This window comes from Rhea americana, unplaced genomic scaffold (genome assembly GCF_003343005.1).
Source record: "Rhea americana isolate MKP2758 unplaced genomic scaffold, rheAme1 scaffold_398, whole genome shotgun sequence".
In the NCBI taxonomy this organism is placed as follows: domain Eukaryota; kingdom Metazoa; phylum Chordata; class Aves; order Rheiformes; family Rheidae; genus Rhea; species Rhea americana.
In genome coordinates, this window is record NW_028186532.1 from 391,333 (window position 1) to 408,594 (window position 17,262).

Below are 17,262 nucleotides of genomic sequence, written 5' to 3' on the forward strand. Positions count from 1 at the left end.
AGGGGGGAGAAAACTAAAGAGAGAATGACCAGTATATATATACATATATATATAAACAAATATCTTAACCATTTGCAAATGTCCCTACAGATAGCGCCGTTGCTATGGTAGGCTAGGAAGGCTTCAAAGACTTTTAAAAATGAAGTGCTTTCCACTGTTTTGCTTTCATCCTTTGTTTTCAGGGCATCTCCGGGCTTGGAGAGTGCYGGTCCTTTGATTTCACTCACAGCCAGGATTATTTGGATTGCAAGCACTAGAGGGAGTCAGGCTTTTTGTGGTGCATGTTTTCTTAAACTTGTTCTCACTGGGAGATTGATGTTTAATTTCATGGAAGGATTTCTGAAACACCGAGTATTGCAATGGCTTGTTTTTCTTTGTTTTTAAATAAAATTGCACTGAGGCCCAATTAAATTTGACTGTGTCCTTCTGCTAAAACGCATCAATGAGGAAGCTGAGTGCTGAACTGCCAGAAGCAGGGAATGAGATAGTGGTACGGTTTGTGCAGCATCTCAGAGAAAAGCCTTCTTAAAAAGATAATGACCCCTGCGTCTTCATGTGCAGCCGTCTCCAAATGGGGGATTTCTGCAGGGCCTGTGGCTTGCCACAGCAAAACATTTCTTCATCCATACCTTCTCCTGGAGATGCATTAAGGCAGGCAGAGAGGGTTGAGCCCTCCTGCAAGGTTTGGGCACCTTGGGAGTGAGGAAGGACTGGATTYGGGCAGCGGTGTCTCTGCGTCCCCCACTGACTTGTGTTGCTTTGATTTGCAGGTGGGAGTCCTTAGTCTTAGTGCTGATGTATGCCATCTACATCGTTATCATGAAGTAAGTGCCCTGCGTCTAGGTGATGAGGCTCCCTGCTCCAATGCCTTTCCGGGACTGGCAGAGGTGGCCTGGGAGAGCTGCAGGCTGGAGGCAGGGCTCCCCTCTCATCGCCTGGTCACCCCTCACCCGTTTGCGCGTTTAGGTGTCATTTCTCTTGGCGGAGGAGGCAGAACAGGCTCCTTGATCTCTGTTGCACACGTCCAAGGATCAGCTATCTAATGGTGGCGGCTGCTTGCCAGCTCTCAGTCTGGGCAACCTGGCCCAGACTCTTGCGGTATTTCTGCAGCAGAGTGGAGAACCAAGCCTGTCTCCAAGTCCCACCAAAGCAGTCACCTTCTCACCTGGCCATGGGTCTTCCTCTGGTTGCTTTAGCATCCCTACAGAGGGATAAAAGTGCAGGAGATGGCAGTCTGCTGCTCAAAACCCCACAGCAGTTCCCTGCTCCTTGCTTTGAGACCCCCAGTGAAACTGCAGCAGAGCCGGCACGGATTTTCTGGACATCAGTAGGTGAAGTGTGTGTGACCTGTGCAGCTTCTTCCGCACGAGCTTGTGCTGGTGAAATAGCCCATTCTGCTGTTTGCTCCCACTCCTCCTGCCTTGTTTTTTCAAAGGCAGTGGAAAGGAAACCCAGATTTAAACTGGAACATTAAACAAAACCTGCCAGCTGCCAAGCRCACCAGTGGGTCTTGTCTCAACAAGTAAGATTAGAGCCTTGTTGTTCAATGATGAACAGAGTAAATATTATGAGAGCAATTCTCAGCGAGCACAGCAAAGCAGGCTGGTTTGCAGGGAACACAAGTCAGAATTCGTCTGACTTCTAACAACCAGAAGCTTTGCCTGGCATGTGGAGTGTAGCTTCACCCCTGCGCCACAGGTAGTTGCAACATTTAAATCTGGGATTAATTTTTTTGCTGAGTGCAATGCTGGGGTTTGCCCAGCTGTTGCAGAGCGGTTTGGAGGCGGCTGGGGAGGTGGTTGGCGTGGCTAGGAACCRGGGCCAGGTGCTTGGAGCAAGCCACCCTGGCCTGGGAATCATGTGATGAGAGCCTCAGCTCGTGTGTGAGTCCAACAGCCTGGCTGATTCCAAGAAATAAGAACTGAAGGTTTGGGATTTGGGGGAGGGGTTTTGTTTGGTTGGTTTTTTCAGAATAAAGACAGAACTTAGCATATGGAATTGTGTTTCTGTGGTTTGGCTTCAGAGGCAAAACAACACTCATGCTCAGCTATCATTGGAGATGCAAAATAAATTTGGACAACAGCAAGTAATTGTTACATTTGCAGTAAAGAGCATTAATTCCATACAAATACAGAAACGAACATTCCATTCAAGATCAGTTTCTCATACTCTTCTTAGCCTTCTGGGTATGCAAGATCACAGAATCACAGAATGGGTAAGGTTGGAAGGGACCTCTGGAGATCTTCTAATCCAACCTGCCTGCTCAAGCAGGGTCACCTAGAGCATGTTAGACAGGATCGTGTCCAGGTGGGTTTTGAATATCTCCAGAGAAGAAGATTGCTTTGTAGTTAGAGCTGCAGCCTGCTCCAGCTAGATCTCCTTAAAACCAGTGGGCTTTCCTTCTCTCACTTAGCTGGGTCACACAGGATCTCACTCTAGGAGAGGAAGAGTGTCGGGAAACCCACTTGGAAGGAGCAAAGGTACACCTACAGTTTGTTTTATTTGCCTAGGTATAACTCTACCATCCATCACTGCTTCGAAAGGAAGACAAAAAATGCTGCAAATATGGTGAATGGATTAGCAAATAATACGGAAATGGATGATAACAGCAACTGCGATGCCACGGTGGTGTTGCTAAAGAAAGGTAACTGTTCCAGTAAGTCACCCTACTTGCTTGCATCATTCTGAGTGTTTTACAAGTTTGTCCATTAGTCACGCGGCCTGGGTGGCGATGTCTTGTCAGCAATGCAATAGGAAGAGCAATAGCCCTTTTGCAAGCTGCAGCAGTGGTGGTGGGAGCCAGTGGCTCTAGCACCCGCTGCGCTGGCAGCCTGACACCAAGGTGACAGCCATCTCTTGTTGATGGGATAACTCCACTGCAGGGCAAGTGCCTGGCTGAGCAGACTCTCGGCTTCAGGCCTGGCGTGTGCACGAGCTATTTATTTACCCCTTGTAGCTACACTGGCGTAAGTCCTCCCATGGGCACTCTTCTTCCGGATTAAAGATGCCCATTTGCATCTAGCACCTCCAGCTAAATTTAATGCATTCCCAGAGCAACGTAAAGAACAAGGGAAAAAGCCACACTTAAGCCAGGGTACGTGTCCCCAAGAGGGAGCAAGGGGACTCTGCACCTGTGGAGGTAGCATGCTTGTACTTCACATGCTGTCATGCACATGCCTAACTTTTCCGCATAAATGATCTCTAAGTGGATGATTTCACGTTGGCTGAAATCCTCTCCCATTTGATTTAAATCATGATCACATATATAAGTGATTACATTTCCTCAGCATAAAGAAATTACCCACTGCATAGTTCAGTTGCAGCAGCTGTGTGTGTGCATTTGCAAATGTTGTATTCTCAGAGACTAATATATCATACTTCATCTTTGCAGCAGGCAACAAGCACATGCAGTAACTGCTTGTGGTTATGTGCACTTATCCTCAGCAATAACGGTCCCCTCCCTTCCCCCCAAAAGTCATTGGTTTAACTCAACATGCAACTGTGTTTTGTCTAAAGCAGTCCCAGGCTTTGGGTGCAGATGAGCTGCCACTTAGGTTACACTGAATTCAAAAAACTAACAAGAACAGGTCTCATTTTCCACAAACAGCTGCAAAAAGATGTAGTCCATATGCACTAAGCAACTTTATATGAAATGTGGATGGGGCTTTTAATTGCCATTATGGACTCACTTTGGTGTGTGTGCCAGGCACAAGCCATCATGTTCTTGCTGTATGGGTGCATGCAGCCCATGCACCTGGGTGAATGTGCTCTGGTTTGGGGGAAGCTGCTTCTACTGGAGCAACTCATCATAGCCTGGGGCTCTTAACAGTAAAGCTATGCTAGCAAGAAGACAACACTTGTAACCAATAGAGTTAGACTTGTAAAAATGAAGCATAAGCTTAAGCCTTAGTCATTCAGGTTTCCCCTCAGGACTATGCGCATATGGGGTAGTTTTGATTGTGGAATTTAGCTTCTGCATGCTCAGTGCTCATGCTCCCAGCATGACACTGCATGGCAGTAGGTAAAGTTTTGGTTTTGTTTTTGAACATTTACTCGGTGGGGCGGAGAATGCAAGAGCTGGAAGAGTTTGTAGCATTCCTGGTAGCAGAAGAGTGGTTGCAATTCCCACAGGTGCCCTGCATGAAGTGCCAGCCTGACAGAAGTCACCAGGAAAAGCTATTTGGCCATTTCCATTGTTATGATAGGGGAGACCCCACGTATTTACCCCTACTCCACGGATACCTTCGCAGTCAGAAAAAAATGGTACTAAGGCTAAGGAGATACTCTTCTGTAAGACTACTGATATGGCAGTAAATAGCAACACCATGAAACATTGCTAGTGCTCAGTGCTAATTTTAATAATAAGCTTATAATAAGAAGCACAGCTATGTTAGGGAAGATCTTAGGTTTCCCTACTGGCAAGCCTCAATTGTGGCTCATAACTTACAGTCCTACATAGCATCCAAGTGCAGAAAAACCGCTGGGGTGGACCCACAGGGCTGATATAGACACTGATATTTGTGCTCGCCAGGTCAAGGCTTTGACCTTGTACCTGTGCCCCAGCTAGAGTGCGTTTCAGCTATCTACCCTGTGTGTCCTTTCTCCTTTGATGCCTCCTGGCAGGTCGCTCCCAATGGACCAGAAGGCATGCTTGCCGCCAGATCTGGTGGCAGCTTCTAGCAATGGTCTGAGAACCCAGAGTACAGGAACCTCCTTTTCATTTGCTCTGATTAGGAGCGTTAGGGGGACGCTGATAGTTGCCTCAGCCAACATACAGTTAGTGGTGGGTGAGGTCGGTATCCTCACACAAGTACAGATTACCTCACTGGAATCAATGCGGCTTTGCTGCAGCGCCATTTCCCTCTTAGGGGAACAAGTGTAGTTGGAAGCAATGATCTGCTTAATACAGGTTTTTGATGAAGTGTGGAGAGTGAATTTAATTTTGTAATAATGAGCATGCGTAGAGGCACTATCTTGTTGATTTATTTTAAAAAGAAACGCCAGCTAAAGGCAGAAATCAAGGACAGAGGAGGCATATTTTGAATGACAGTAGCCGAAGGAATTTTTTTTACGTGGAGCCTCTGGAACGCGCAGATTTATTCTTCAGAGACCCACACAGGACAGAGCGGGAGGCTGGCAGAGGAGGGCCTCAATTTCTCCTTGTTCCTTGGCTGCAGGGAATTTCCACCGTAAAGCCTCAGTGATCATGGTGGACGAGCTACTGTCAGCCTATCCACACCAGCTTTCATTTTCTGAGGCTGGGCTCCGGATCATGATAACCAGCCACTTCCCTCCCAAAACCCGTCTCTCTATGGCCAGCCGCATGTTGATCAATGAGGTATGTGTTATATCTTTTTTTTCTTTCTCTCTCTCTTTTTCCTTCTGAATTTGTCTCTTCCTACAGCAGCGTTCAGGTTGAAATGGAACTTAATGGCTTTTCAGGATCCCAGATGACATTTTCCCAGATTTGATCCTTCTGGCAAGGGCTCTGCTAAATCATCCGTTGATACCTGTCCCCACAGGGATTTTAGTAAAGAAAGCTCTAAGTGGCCCAGGTTATGCTACCTGCAACTTGCAATGGGTACCCACAATATTGACCTGTTTTTAATATCATTTTCATTTATTTTATAGCTTGGTATTGCGTTGAGTCTATGCTTAGTCTGGACCCTGATCTTGGAATACCACGGCATTAAATCTGCAGTTCTTGGTACTTCTCATATAAAAACTTTATCTGTGTGAGGTTTGTGTCTGGTCATCTGCAAGCAAACTTTGCATTATACACAGTCGAAATCTATCCCTTTTGCTTTTAAAAGCAAGTTTTTAAAGAGCTCTGCATATGTCTCTCTTTTCCTCCACATATCTTTAAAAAAATCTACCTTTCAGCAAGAATTTGTGCCTGTATTTACAGAGACAAAGACTGATCAACAGCAGGGCTTACACCAATGGCGAGTCAGAAGTAGCAATCAAAATACCTATCAAGCATGTTGTTGAGAATGGAACAGGTCCAAGCAACTCCACCGAGCGGGGTGTGAATGGCACACGGCGAGACGAAGACATGGCTGAGGCTGGGAATGAGACAGAGAATGAGAATGAGGATAATGAGAACAATGAAAACGATGAGGAAGAAGAAGAAGATGACGATGATGACCATGAAGGGCCATACACACCTTTTGACCCACCCAGTAAGAAGCTCCTGGGTTTGTGTTGTTCCAGAAAGCAAAACTCAGTTTGGGTATGCCAATGAGCATCACAGATGTGTATTGGGGTAGAAGTGTCTCTGTGAGAGCTCCTATCACTCTGTACCTCACAGTTTAGTTCCTGGTCACAGGTAAAAGGTGGAAGGAACTGAGTGGAAAACATCAGAAATTTCTCAGGAGACAGACCTTTAGACTTGGGTTCACCTCAGCCACAGGCTGCGAAGCTTCTGTTTTGACCCCACAGTCACCCTAGGCCACTGTTGCAGCCAGCGGGGAGAGGTGACTACCTCCACCAGGTGATTTCTGCCCCCAGAAACCTGGCTGACCCTTTGGAGAGGCCCATCTCTCTCTGCTGCCTGCAGAGGGAACTGAGGATGGTGGGGCTGTGGGAAGGTGCCCAAACATAGCTCAGATGCATCTGGGCCTAGGCCTTATCTTCACTGGGAGATGAGGTTCACTGTTATCTCAGTGGTGTTTAATGCAAGGTGTAGTCCCAGTAGAGCTGAGGCAGTGACAATGCTGATGTGAAGTGGCAGGTTAAAGAAGGTCTTGGGCTCCTGTGCATCACTGTTAACTCAGATTAAAGAAGATCTTGTGCTCTTGTGTGTCACTCTGCTAATTAGTCTTCTCACAGGGGCTTCTCACTCTTCTGGAGGGCTCAGAAACAGTCAGAATAGTTGCATGACTTGTGAAAAAACACATGTGGCTTGGGTTGCTGAGCCCTGGGCCTGCAGGACAAAGCTCTCTCTTTCACTTAGTCCCATACACACCGTCAGGTCCTTAGCCTCAGGATGAATATAACATACTCCTGCTCTGCCTTTGACTCACGCTTACCGTAGCTGGCAAGATCCAGAGTGTTACAGACAAAACAGAATACTACAGGGACAATTCTGCCATTATGGGTGGGATATTTTGGGGGGAACTCCTGTTCAGATCTCCTCATTCAAACAGCATAGCTGTTGTTCAAGTAAGGAGAAAAACCTGACCTCTGAAGATAATCATTTAGATGTGTTCTGGACTAGGTTCATGTAAGAGGAAAGATTGGCATGGACCTCTGGAGGTCTCTGATCCAAATCCCTGCTCAAAGCAGATCCAGCTAGAGCATGTTGCTCAAGACTGCATCCAGCTGAGTTTTGATTACCTCCAAGTATGGTGATCCCAATAGTCTGCCTGGGTTCCAGTGTTTGACCACCCCTGTGGGAAAGAAAGGAAAACCCACAACTGTCGTATTTAATCAGAATTTCCCGTGTTACAAGTTGAGTCCATCGCCTCTAATAATTTTCTTGTGCACCTGCAAGAAGTGTCTGGTTCTGTCTTTTTTTTATACCCTCCCATTGGGTACTTGAAGATGGATTAGATCTCTTCCTATAACTTGCTTCTTATTTGATACCTCTCATGATGTGACTGGGGAAGATAGCAAATGTGGGCTGACCTATTGCTTATGAAGCTCCCTAGGATTTCTTGGGAAGGCACTTCCCGCTCCCTCGGTGTGCACTCTGCCCCCTCCTGCCTCCCTTCTTTACCCTCCTGCTGTGCTCTTCTGAACAAGTAGTGTCTTGTCATTAGCCATTTTCATAGCACTTTGGCTGAGGGGGCCCTGGCCTCTTGCTCATTAAAATTAAAAAACAAAACAAAACAAAACAAAAAAACTAACATGCTAGACTAAAGCAGACTAGAATTATGATTCTTTTCCCCCCTTTTTTATTTTGCAGCTAGCAAGACTGAAATCTTGAAGTGGCTCTTCACATGGCCGTTGAGTTTCGTCCTGTACTTCACAGTGCCCAACTGTAACAAACCCCACTTAGAAAAATGGTTCATGGTTACCTTTGCTTCTTCTACGCTCTGGATTGCAGCTTTCTCCTACATGATGGTGTGGATGGTATGTACCAGCTACAGCAGGAACCACACCTGGGAAAGGCAACAGAAATGATTTGCCAGCTCTCGTGAAACGTATAGAGAGCCCTGCATACATGAACTTTTAGATGAGAAGCCTTAAGGCTGCAATCATTCCTATTAGATTTTTAGATGCCACTTGCGCCAGTTTAGCACCTCTTAACCTTGCAGAGGTAGTGTAGAGAGTCCCTGGGGCAAGTATGAATCTGGCCTCAACTGTTTTTCCCTTCCTTGGAGTGAGGAAGTTTGAGAGCCAGGGCTGAGAGTGACACATCTCACATGCAGCACGAACAAAAGCATGACATTCAGCCAAACTGCTGCCCAACTACCTAGTCAACAGGGACTTAATGCRATTCTAGCTCATTATCCTAAAGGCAGAAAGGGATAAATACAAATGAACACAAAGAAATCTAAGCGTAATTGGCCTGTTCACAGAGAAGAAAAGCTTTGTGCAGGTCATTAAGCCTGTAAGCTTGCTGCAGGCCTCATTAGATGATGCATATGGGTGAAAAGTTTAAGTTATCCTCACTGGGATTACACTAATATTGCAGCATGGATTGTGTTTCTTTAGGGGAGGGTGAGACTCTTATGCAGGCTCACACTGCGATGGGATGTTGGCGTCAGGAGAAGGTTAAGGAAGGGAAGCACTGGTTTGATTCTCAACAAGGCACTGGGCAAGCACAGAAGTAGCTCACTAAAGCTGAAAGACTGGCCACTGCTTCTTTACCTCTGGGAAGGGGAAGCAATAAAAAAATCTTCACTGTTTTCGCAGTGTACTCCTGTACTAATGAAAGGCAAAAATGAATGCCAGGATTTTCCCTAGTCAAACCATTGCAGAAGAGTTTYGTTTTTTGGTTTTTTTTTTTTTCAATAGCCTTGTTATCCTGAACAGGAAATTAAAAGTTACTTGTTTTCTCCTGCTTTTCATCTGTGAGGATGAGGTGTTTCCAAGGAAAAGTTCTCCCAGCTTTCCATAGCTGAAATACCAGAAGTCCACAGGGTCACTGCGTTGCTTGCAACATATGGTTCACATTTCTTGGAGTATGCTGCAGAGAGTTCAGAATAGCAAGTGTTACCCCGGACTGTGCTTTTCACTTCACTCTGTGCAATTAAACGGGGGTAATAGAAAATCTGGCATCATTAAACCAAGGCCTCCAAAATTTCAAAATGCGAATGAGTTCAAAGAGCAGTAATTTATCATAGGCTGCGTAGTAAAGAAACAAAAGTAATTAAAGGAATTTCCGCTAAGAGGAATTGCTCACAGTGTCTTGTGAATATGTCTCTGCATGTAATATGTTCACAATATAATTAACTTTGGGGTTCTTTTAGTATCTGTTTAGCCATTACTTGTATTTGGTGATGCCTAGAAGCATCAGTCAAGATGAGGAGCCTGTTACACCCAGTAGTTACCTGGTAGTTGGTCCCCAGAGAGCCTCTTTTCCAGGTTAATGTCCAGAAAATTATGGAAGAAAGGTGTAAAGCAGTTTACCAAAAAGAGTACCTGGCAGGTTAGTACTATCCTCTGACAGATGATGAATATACCAAAAAAGCCTGTTACTGCTTCTATTTTTTTAAAAGAAAAAAAAAGGAAAAAAAGAAAGAAGAAGAAAAAAGGGTCAGGTGGACCAAGCAATAAATCCTCCAGTATTGGTCCAAGCTGGTCTGTGATTTTGCTTCTCACAAACACCCTGACAGTTTAATTCCTCTCTGTAGGTTACAATCATTGGCTACACACTGGGTATTCCAGATGTGATCATGGGCATCACCTTCTTGGCAGCTGGAACCAGCGTGCCGGACTGCATGGCCAGCCTTATCGTAGCGAGGCAAGGTAGGTTCCTCACACAGATGGCACATTGCCACTGAAGTGTTTTGGGGTGTCTTCTTTCCCTTTAGGCAGCACAGAGGAGCCCCAAATGCAAAAACCTTCAGAGCCCTTTTCCTGAGGCTAAGATTTAAAACAAGCACAAGGAAGGAGAAGACTTATGTTGCTATTGCAAAGCAGTTTCTTAGTGACAGTATGGAAAAAGTTACGGCATCATTGCCAACTCGAAGCCTTCCCAAAAAATTCACAAGTTTTTTCTTTTTCCTTTTAATATCAATTTTGTAGACTTGTGTGGAAGATGGTGTAAGCATCTTTCAGGTCACTTTCCAGTTTTTCCCCATAGTCACAAGGACTGGAAAACACTTTTGTTTTAGGAAAATTTACTTATGACTCGATGCTTTAAGAGAAAAAGAAAGTTGGGAACACTGCTTTGGAGAGTGAAGATAGTTTTTCATGAAACAGTCAGCTACTTAAGCATGTCAATCARATTAGAATAACTAAATACCAAATCAATCTCATACAGAAACTTGTGTCTCATGATTGCAGTAAAGCACCAAAAACGGCAGTGAGTGTGACACAGAAGGGGAGCCGGCAGGTCCCAGCTCACAGAGCCAGTGGCCAGGGTCCAACAGCAGCTGAAGATTAGTTCAGGAAAGTTCTCAGGTGATCCTAGAAAGGGGATCCAGGCCCTCCAACCATGCTGGCCTGTATGATGGGGAGAGGGAAAGGGAAAAGGAAGAGACTTAACTCGGTGCCTTAATCTGTGGAAATCATCTAGATTCACTCAGATTAGTGTTGTCTTGTGGCTGATTGTACTTGGTTTCTGTTCCTGCAGGTATGGGGGATATGGCTGTGTCCAACTCCATCGGAAGCAACGTTTTTGATATTTTAATTGGCCTAGGCCTCCCATGGGCTTTGCAGACCCTAGCAGTGAACTATGGTTCATACGTAAGTCCTATGTTTGGTTGCATGTTTTGTTTTTTTTCTTAAACACAGGCTTTTATATAAACTGATTGGATCAAATTTTGTGGACTGGATTTGAGAAAACAAATAGTGTCTCACAGCTTTGTATGAGGGGTGTAGCAGTTAATTCTCAATAGACATTCCCCAGGCTTTGGAGTACAAGTACATCCATTTCTCCTTGAAGGCAGGATGTGTGCTTCAGTCTGCACTGAAGTAAATTAACTCACCAAGTATACTGCATATTGGTGCACTGGAATATATTCCTAATAAGGAGAATGATCCTATTTTTAGTGAGACAAAGTGGTAAAACACACAAGTGGAAAGTAAAGGGTCTGAACAAACCTGTAGAGTTTTCAATAAAAGTGTTTAGTGTTACTGAACTGTTAACACACTGGAAAATGAAGGAAGCTGTTAAATTCCAGGACATTTCAGAGCCTGACCATCATTAGGAAACATAGCAGAGCCTTCTTCCTTGAGAAAACCTCCCCAGCACCAATGACACCTCTCTTTAGTTCCCAAATGATAAAACAAAGAATCCCGAAATCTGTTGAAAACTTCGTTCTGAGAGGGAAGAGCAGGAGACGCTATGAAATCCCCTGGGGAAATCAGGGTAGCTATTGCTGTTAGCTGGACAATGCTCAGACAACAGTGTGGGAGAGATTCTTGATGACAATCCCTAAGTGACTGCAAAGTTACAGGCAACAGAATCGTAGAATTACAGAATATGTGAGGTTGGAAGGGATCTCTGGAGATCTTCTAGTCCAGTTCCCCTCAGCTCAAGCAGGGCCAACTACAGCAGGTTGCCCAGGATTGTGACCAGTCGAGTTCTGGCTGTCTCCAAGGACGAAAACTCCACAACCTCTCTGGGCAACCTGTTCTGATGTTCAGTCATCCTTACAGTAAAAAAAAAATGTTTTTTTTCATATGTTTAAAAGGAATCTCCTGTATTTCAATTTGTGCCCATTACCTCTTGCCCTGTCAATGGATACCACTGAGTAGGAGGAGCCTGGCTCCATCATCCTTATTCCTGCCTGTCAGGTATTCCTGCACATTAGTAAGATCCTCCTGAGCCTTCTCTTCTTCAGGCTGAACAGTCCCAGCTCTTCCAGCCTCTCCTGTTATGCCAAATGCTCCAGTCTCTTAATCATCCTCATGACTCTTTGCAGGACTCTCTCCAGTAGGACCATGTCTCTCTTGTGCTGGGGAGTCCAGAACTGGACACAGCACTCCAGGTGTGGCCTCACCAGGGCTGAATAGAGGGCAAAGATCACCTCCCTTGACCTACTGGCAATGCCCTTCCTAACGTGGCCCAGGACACTGCTGGTGTTCCTTGCTGCAAGGACTGTTTGTGAACTCATGTTTAACTTGTTGTCCACAAGGTCCCCTGGTCTTTATCTGCCAAGTTGCTTTCCAGCTGGTTGGCCCCCAGTGTGTGCTTTGCATGGGGACTCTTCTCACCATGGCCAGAACTCTGCACTTCCCTTTGTTGAACTTCAAGAGGTTCTCCTCTGCCCATCTCTCCAACCTGTTGAGTCCCTTTGACTGGCAGCACAGCCCTTTGGTTTATCAGCCACTACTCCCAGTTGGGCATCAGCTGCAAACTTGCTGAGGCTGCAATGCCCACATGGAAAAGCAGCAGGTGGTAATAGCCTGAGGGCTGGATAAGCTTTGTCAGTCTTTCTACAACATCCTGAATCCAGTCCTCTGGCAAGCATCAAAACTTTCTAGAGGACAGGTGAGGTCAGCAGATGGGGCCTCCATCCCTCAGAACAGGGCCTCTCCCACTACTGACACTTGCCCCTTCCTCCTGCTGCTGCTGTGGGGCTCTCAGTGAGGCTTCACAGATGCATCATTGGCCAGAGCTTCCAGGCCCACCACTGTTCCCAGGTACGGAATCTGTTCTGTAGCTGCAACCCTTGAGGTGGAGCAAGAACCATCCTCCTGGTGCCAAAAGCCACCTGCCTCTAGCCTTCACCATCCTGGGACTGTCCATCTCTCAATCAGATTCACACAGACTCTACCTTCCCCTCCTTTGGTACAGCTAGGGGTTTCAGGCTCTTGAAGTGGATGAGTCTTGGAGAAAATACGGTTGACATCTTTCTCATCGTCTCTGATGCTGCACAGTGCAGATCTCCTCCTACAGTACCTTAACTTAATGACATAGCTCCTCAGTGAGGACATGTCTCCAGCAGGCTGCAAGGCCATTTCCCGCTACCCCAGATGCTGTGAGAGGCTCCAGGAATCCCTGCAACTCCAGACCGGCAGAGCTGCATCCTCCTGGATCTTCCTCTGGGTCGGGGCCTTCAGCATTGCAGGGAGACTTGCTCCACCAGCTACTGGGGACCATGCTCCATGGCACATCTCCGCCATAGCTGAGAATGGGGTGATGGCTGGAGCAGCAATGCTGGCATAACTACAATTTAGTAGTTCTGTGGGAAAGGCCCATGTAATGCATAAACAATTTAAATCCTGAGGTTTCCTACTTCTTTGCGTACTCAGCTTTGCAACTGTAGCATTTCGTCTTTAATCAGTTGGGGCCCAACTGTAAAATAACAAGTAATACTTGCAATAACAAGAAATACAAGCTCTCATGAGCCTCTTCCCACACAGGCAGTCAGCCATGAGCTCCAGGGGAGTGTGAAGGGCTCTAAAAGCCTTGGAGTAATTCAGAAAGCACTGCTTTGCTRTATCTATAGATTGCATTTGAGGCATTGCTTTGAGCATCAAAACCATTGAATATTATAACATCCCTGGTACAGTTAGAGCCCTCCCAACCTGAATCAGTCTGTGATAGTACAATCCTGTGGCAAAAGACCCAAAGGAAAAGTATCAGCATTAAGGTGCCTTTTTGACAGAAATGACATTTCAGTTTAGTTGGATGAAGCGTGAGAGCCCAAGACTCAGGACTGAAAACAAAACGAAAGGAAACAACATTGTAGGAATAAAATCCCTTTCTCTCGTGAGTAGCTCATCCATATACTGGTTACGGTTTTTCCTTGAAAAGGATGAGAAAATGCGGCTGAACAGAAGCAGCCAGCTTTCATGGGGGCATAACAATGTTGCTACTGTTTTGCACACCCAAATTGTTCATTGTACAGTGTGATCACATGGTTAAAAAAAGCAGCCTTGGAAACTGCCCCACAGTTAGCAGAGAGTTTCCTCAGTATTCACTTACAGTTCACGGCTTTCTCTCCAAATCGTTGGACAGCCAGACTTCAAACCAAAACAACCTCCCACGCTCACATTAATATCAATTAATTATTTAAGTATTACAAGGCTGCCACGCAGAATGCGGTGGGTGCAGGTGACAGTGCTAACATCAGCAAAGGCCCACTCACCTAACAGAAGCTCTCAAACTCCAGCCAAGCTGCTCATCAGCCAAATGGGACTGCCTAAGTCCAAAGCAGTAGAAGATTTCTAAGCTAATAATCATCGTTTATAGCACTACTCTGCTGTTATGTGGCAGGATCCCAAATTTGTCTTTGTAGCACCTCTTCCAAAAGAGGAACTCCCCAAAGTCACGATGAGTCTTCCTACTTGTATACACAAGAAAAGAGGTAGTTAAAAAAGGGGAAATTATTTGATCATGATTACTTTGCATAGCCATCAAAAACCATGATTGCCTCTCCAGAATGTTTAATCCAAGGGAACTATGTCAAAGTTAGGTTTAGTTTATACCTCAGATCAGCAATTACGGAATTTGAAATTAAATCTTCCTGAATGTGGAGAGTAAATGCATTTTAATAAGCAAATTGCAGTTATATCTTTTCTGAAAGCCACAAAAAATCAGACTGCATGATTCAAAAGTTAAGCCTTGGCACAGGAGAGCACTGAAGTGTGTGAGCAGCTCTGTGCACATGGATATTCCTCTTTGCTTACATTGCATAGGGAAGTGCCGTGTGAGAGTGAGCTCTCCCCTAGTTAAACTGTGTTGTGCTCAATTCAGATCATCCTAAACAAAATAGCTTGTTGATATTCCTGACAGAAAACAAGAGAAAAATGTTGGCAGTCTCCACATTTTCTGTGGCATAATTTTGCAAGACCATGTTTTCCTTTGGAAAAAAAAATACATATATAGCAGAAAGTCCCCACATAGTTCAACATGTGAGCAAGTCTCATTAAGTTTGTAGAGGGATCAAATGTTTTGCTGAACCAAGACAAGACTGGCATGGTTGTACACGTCCTGGGATGTGCTCACTGCCTTCCCGTGCCACAAAAACTCAGTTCCCATTAGCTGAGGATTTGTGACTGAGCAATCTGACCAAGCTCACAGACACCTGCACATCCCCAGACTTCAGACTAGTACCTTCAACACTGGCCTTAAAATGTTGCAGATTGGGAAAAAAAGGACAGCCTAGATGCATGCTATACAGCATGCTCATGGTGTGTGGTGGAGCAGGCGAAAACAGAAGAAACCAACTTCAGTTGCAATGGAGAGACTAAATTTGATTATTTGGAAAAAAAATGAATCTATAATACCCAGAGGATGCTGCAGCAGACCATCAAGGCAGTCTATGGTGTTACTTATAGTTTTTACTCAGAGATGCTAGGGACCTCCCAGAGGCCCTCTCCTACCTTGTTTTTCAGGAAGTCTAAACACCCAGCTCTTTCCGCAGCATCGTATGCTGTAACATCCCTTTGTATCTCTGCTCTCAGGCTCTCTTCTGAGCCTGGGCTCTCGATTTAGAATCCTCCATGGCCAAATTTTGTTCCCTGTTATACTGGTATGAAACCAGAACACGGTTACTCTGGGTTTCCGTGCTGAAAAGGAGAAAAGGATTTGCTCCCTTTTTCTTCTTCCTCGCTCTGACACACATGCGGTGGTGTCCAGAGATTTTGCACATTGTGACCTTTCTCAGCCAGCTGCGGTCAGGTGGCTTCACACACTAACCAGCTGAACAGCTGCTCAGAACCAGAAAGAGATTTACATGGTTTCGTTGTGAACGTGAGGATCAGTCTCATCACTACGGACACTTTAGGTTGCTGCAGCAGCCTCTGTACCAAGAGCCTGAGTCTCCCTGAAACTACCCACAGGCAGGTGGGTGTTTTGGAGCCCATGTCACAGATAGCACCTTGAGACTGGGGGTAGGCAGAGAGCTCTGGATGAGATGCAGCTTGCAAKCTGGTCACAACTTGTGGCACACCTGTATGTTGACCATATCGTCCCACAAGGTCCCAGGTAGTGCCTAGTTTGTCATGGGCCCAGCAGCAGCCCCAGGAAGCCTCAGGTAGGATCAGGGATGGTCATTCAAAAAAATATAGTCTCAGAGATACAGCTTGTGATCAAGTAGATAAGACAGCAAAAGAGCAAGAGGGGAGAAGTCAAGGAGAGCTGAATGCTGGAGGTGATGCAATAGGTTTGTGGCAGAATTGGGAACAGTCTGCACATCCTGTGCATTGCAGATGGGTGCTGAGTTGCTAGAGTGCAATCATTTTGATTAAGTGCCTCTCCCTGCCCTGATTTCTCCCTTCCCAGGCCCACTGTCCATGGATATTTCAACTTTTTCTTCCTGGAACATTTTGCTGGTAGGACACCAGGCATGGCACCAGCAGAGCTGCTGGGCAGCCCCAGCCCTGGCCAGTGTGAAGGGGCTGTTGCCATGTGATGCCATGAGCAAAGCTTGGGCACAAGCAGCACTTTGCACAGCTGCTGCATGCTTGAGTGCTGGGGTTGCTGATGTTGTCCTTCCTGCCTCTCCTGTGGGTGCTGGTTGTCCTGCACTGGCTCTGTCCCTGCAGTTATCAATCTGTAGTGTTGCATCTTTCTTCTCTTGCTTCTCTCCAGTGCTGACTGCACTTAGTCCAAACCCAAGCCAGAGTCATCTCATGCTGCTCCAAGAGGGTGTCAATGTTAATGAGGCAAAGGAAAGGTCCTCCTTTGCACTCTGCTTTGTCATGAACTCAATTGTTAGTCTTGCAGTCCCGGTTTGGGCCAGGTCTCAGACCCTTTTCCCACCAGAGAGTAAATCTAAACAAAATTCTCTTGCTCTGTGCTCAAGAAGAGGAATATCAAGCTGCTTCCACATCAGATTACTTCCATTTCTGCAATTCTAATTTCTATCCCAACTATATTTTAATATTTTAAAGAGTTGTTTTTATTGAGGACCCATTAACAGCCAAACACTAAATCTGCCCTCTTTCACTGCTTCCTCCTGAAGCCCCCTGCTCTCTGATCAGTTGTAGCTGATCTAGCATGCCAGTAGGGCTTTTGGAGATTAAAAACGGCACCCCTTGGCCTTCGGCAGACCTTGGAAAGAGTTCACCCTCTCGTCTCTCCCAGCTTGCAGTCACCCACCTGGATGGGTGGCCAAGGCGGTGCTCCTGTAAGAGTCACTCCCTAGGGGTATAGCAAATCCAGAATGGAAGGAAATTTGCTCCCTCTGGAAT

The 17,262-nt window shown here is 45.8% G+C and overlaps 1 protein-coding gene across 1 annotated transcript in view; it reads left to right on the forward strand.

The window, feature by feature from the left end:
• SLC24A3 (solute carrier family 24 member 3) overlaps positions 1–17,262 on the forward strand; it is a 211,535-nt gene that overhangs the window by 184,920 nt on the left and 9,353 nt on the right. The window contains exons 9-15 of the mRNA XM_085313839.1: positions 771–824; positions 2,511–2,644; positions 5,178–5,338; positions 5,909–6,182; positions 7,910–8,076; positions 9,804–9,918; positions 10,748–10,860. Of these exons, the coding sequence (XP_085169965.1) occupies positions 771–824; positions 2,511–2,644; positions 5,178–5,338; positions 5,909–6,182; positions 7,910–8,076; positions 9,804–9,918; positions 10,748–10,860 (1,018 nt within the window). The remainder of the gene's footprint in view (positions 1–770; positions 825–2,510; positions 2,645–5,177; positions 5,339–5,908; positions 6,183–7,909; positions 8,077–9,803; positions 9,919–10,747; positions 10,861–17,262) is intronic.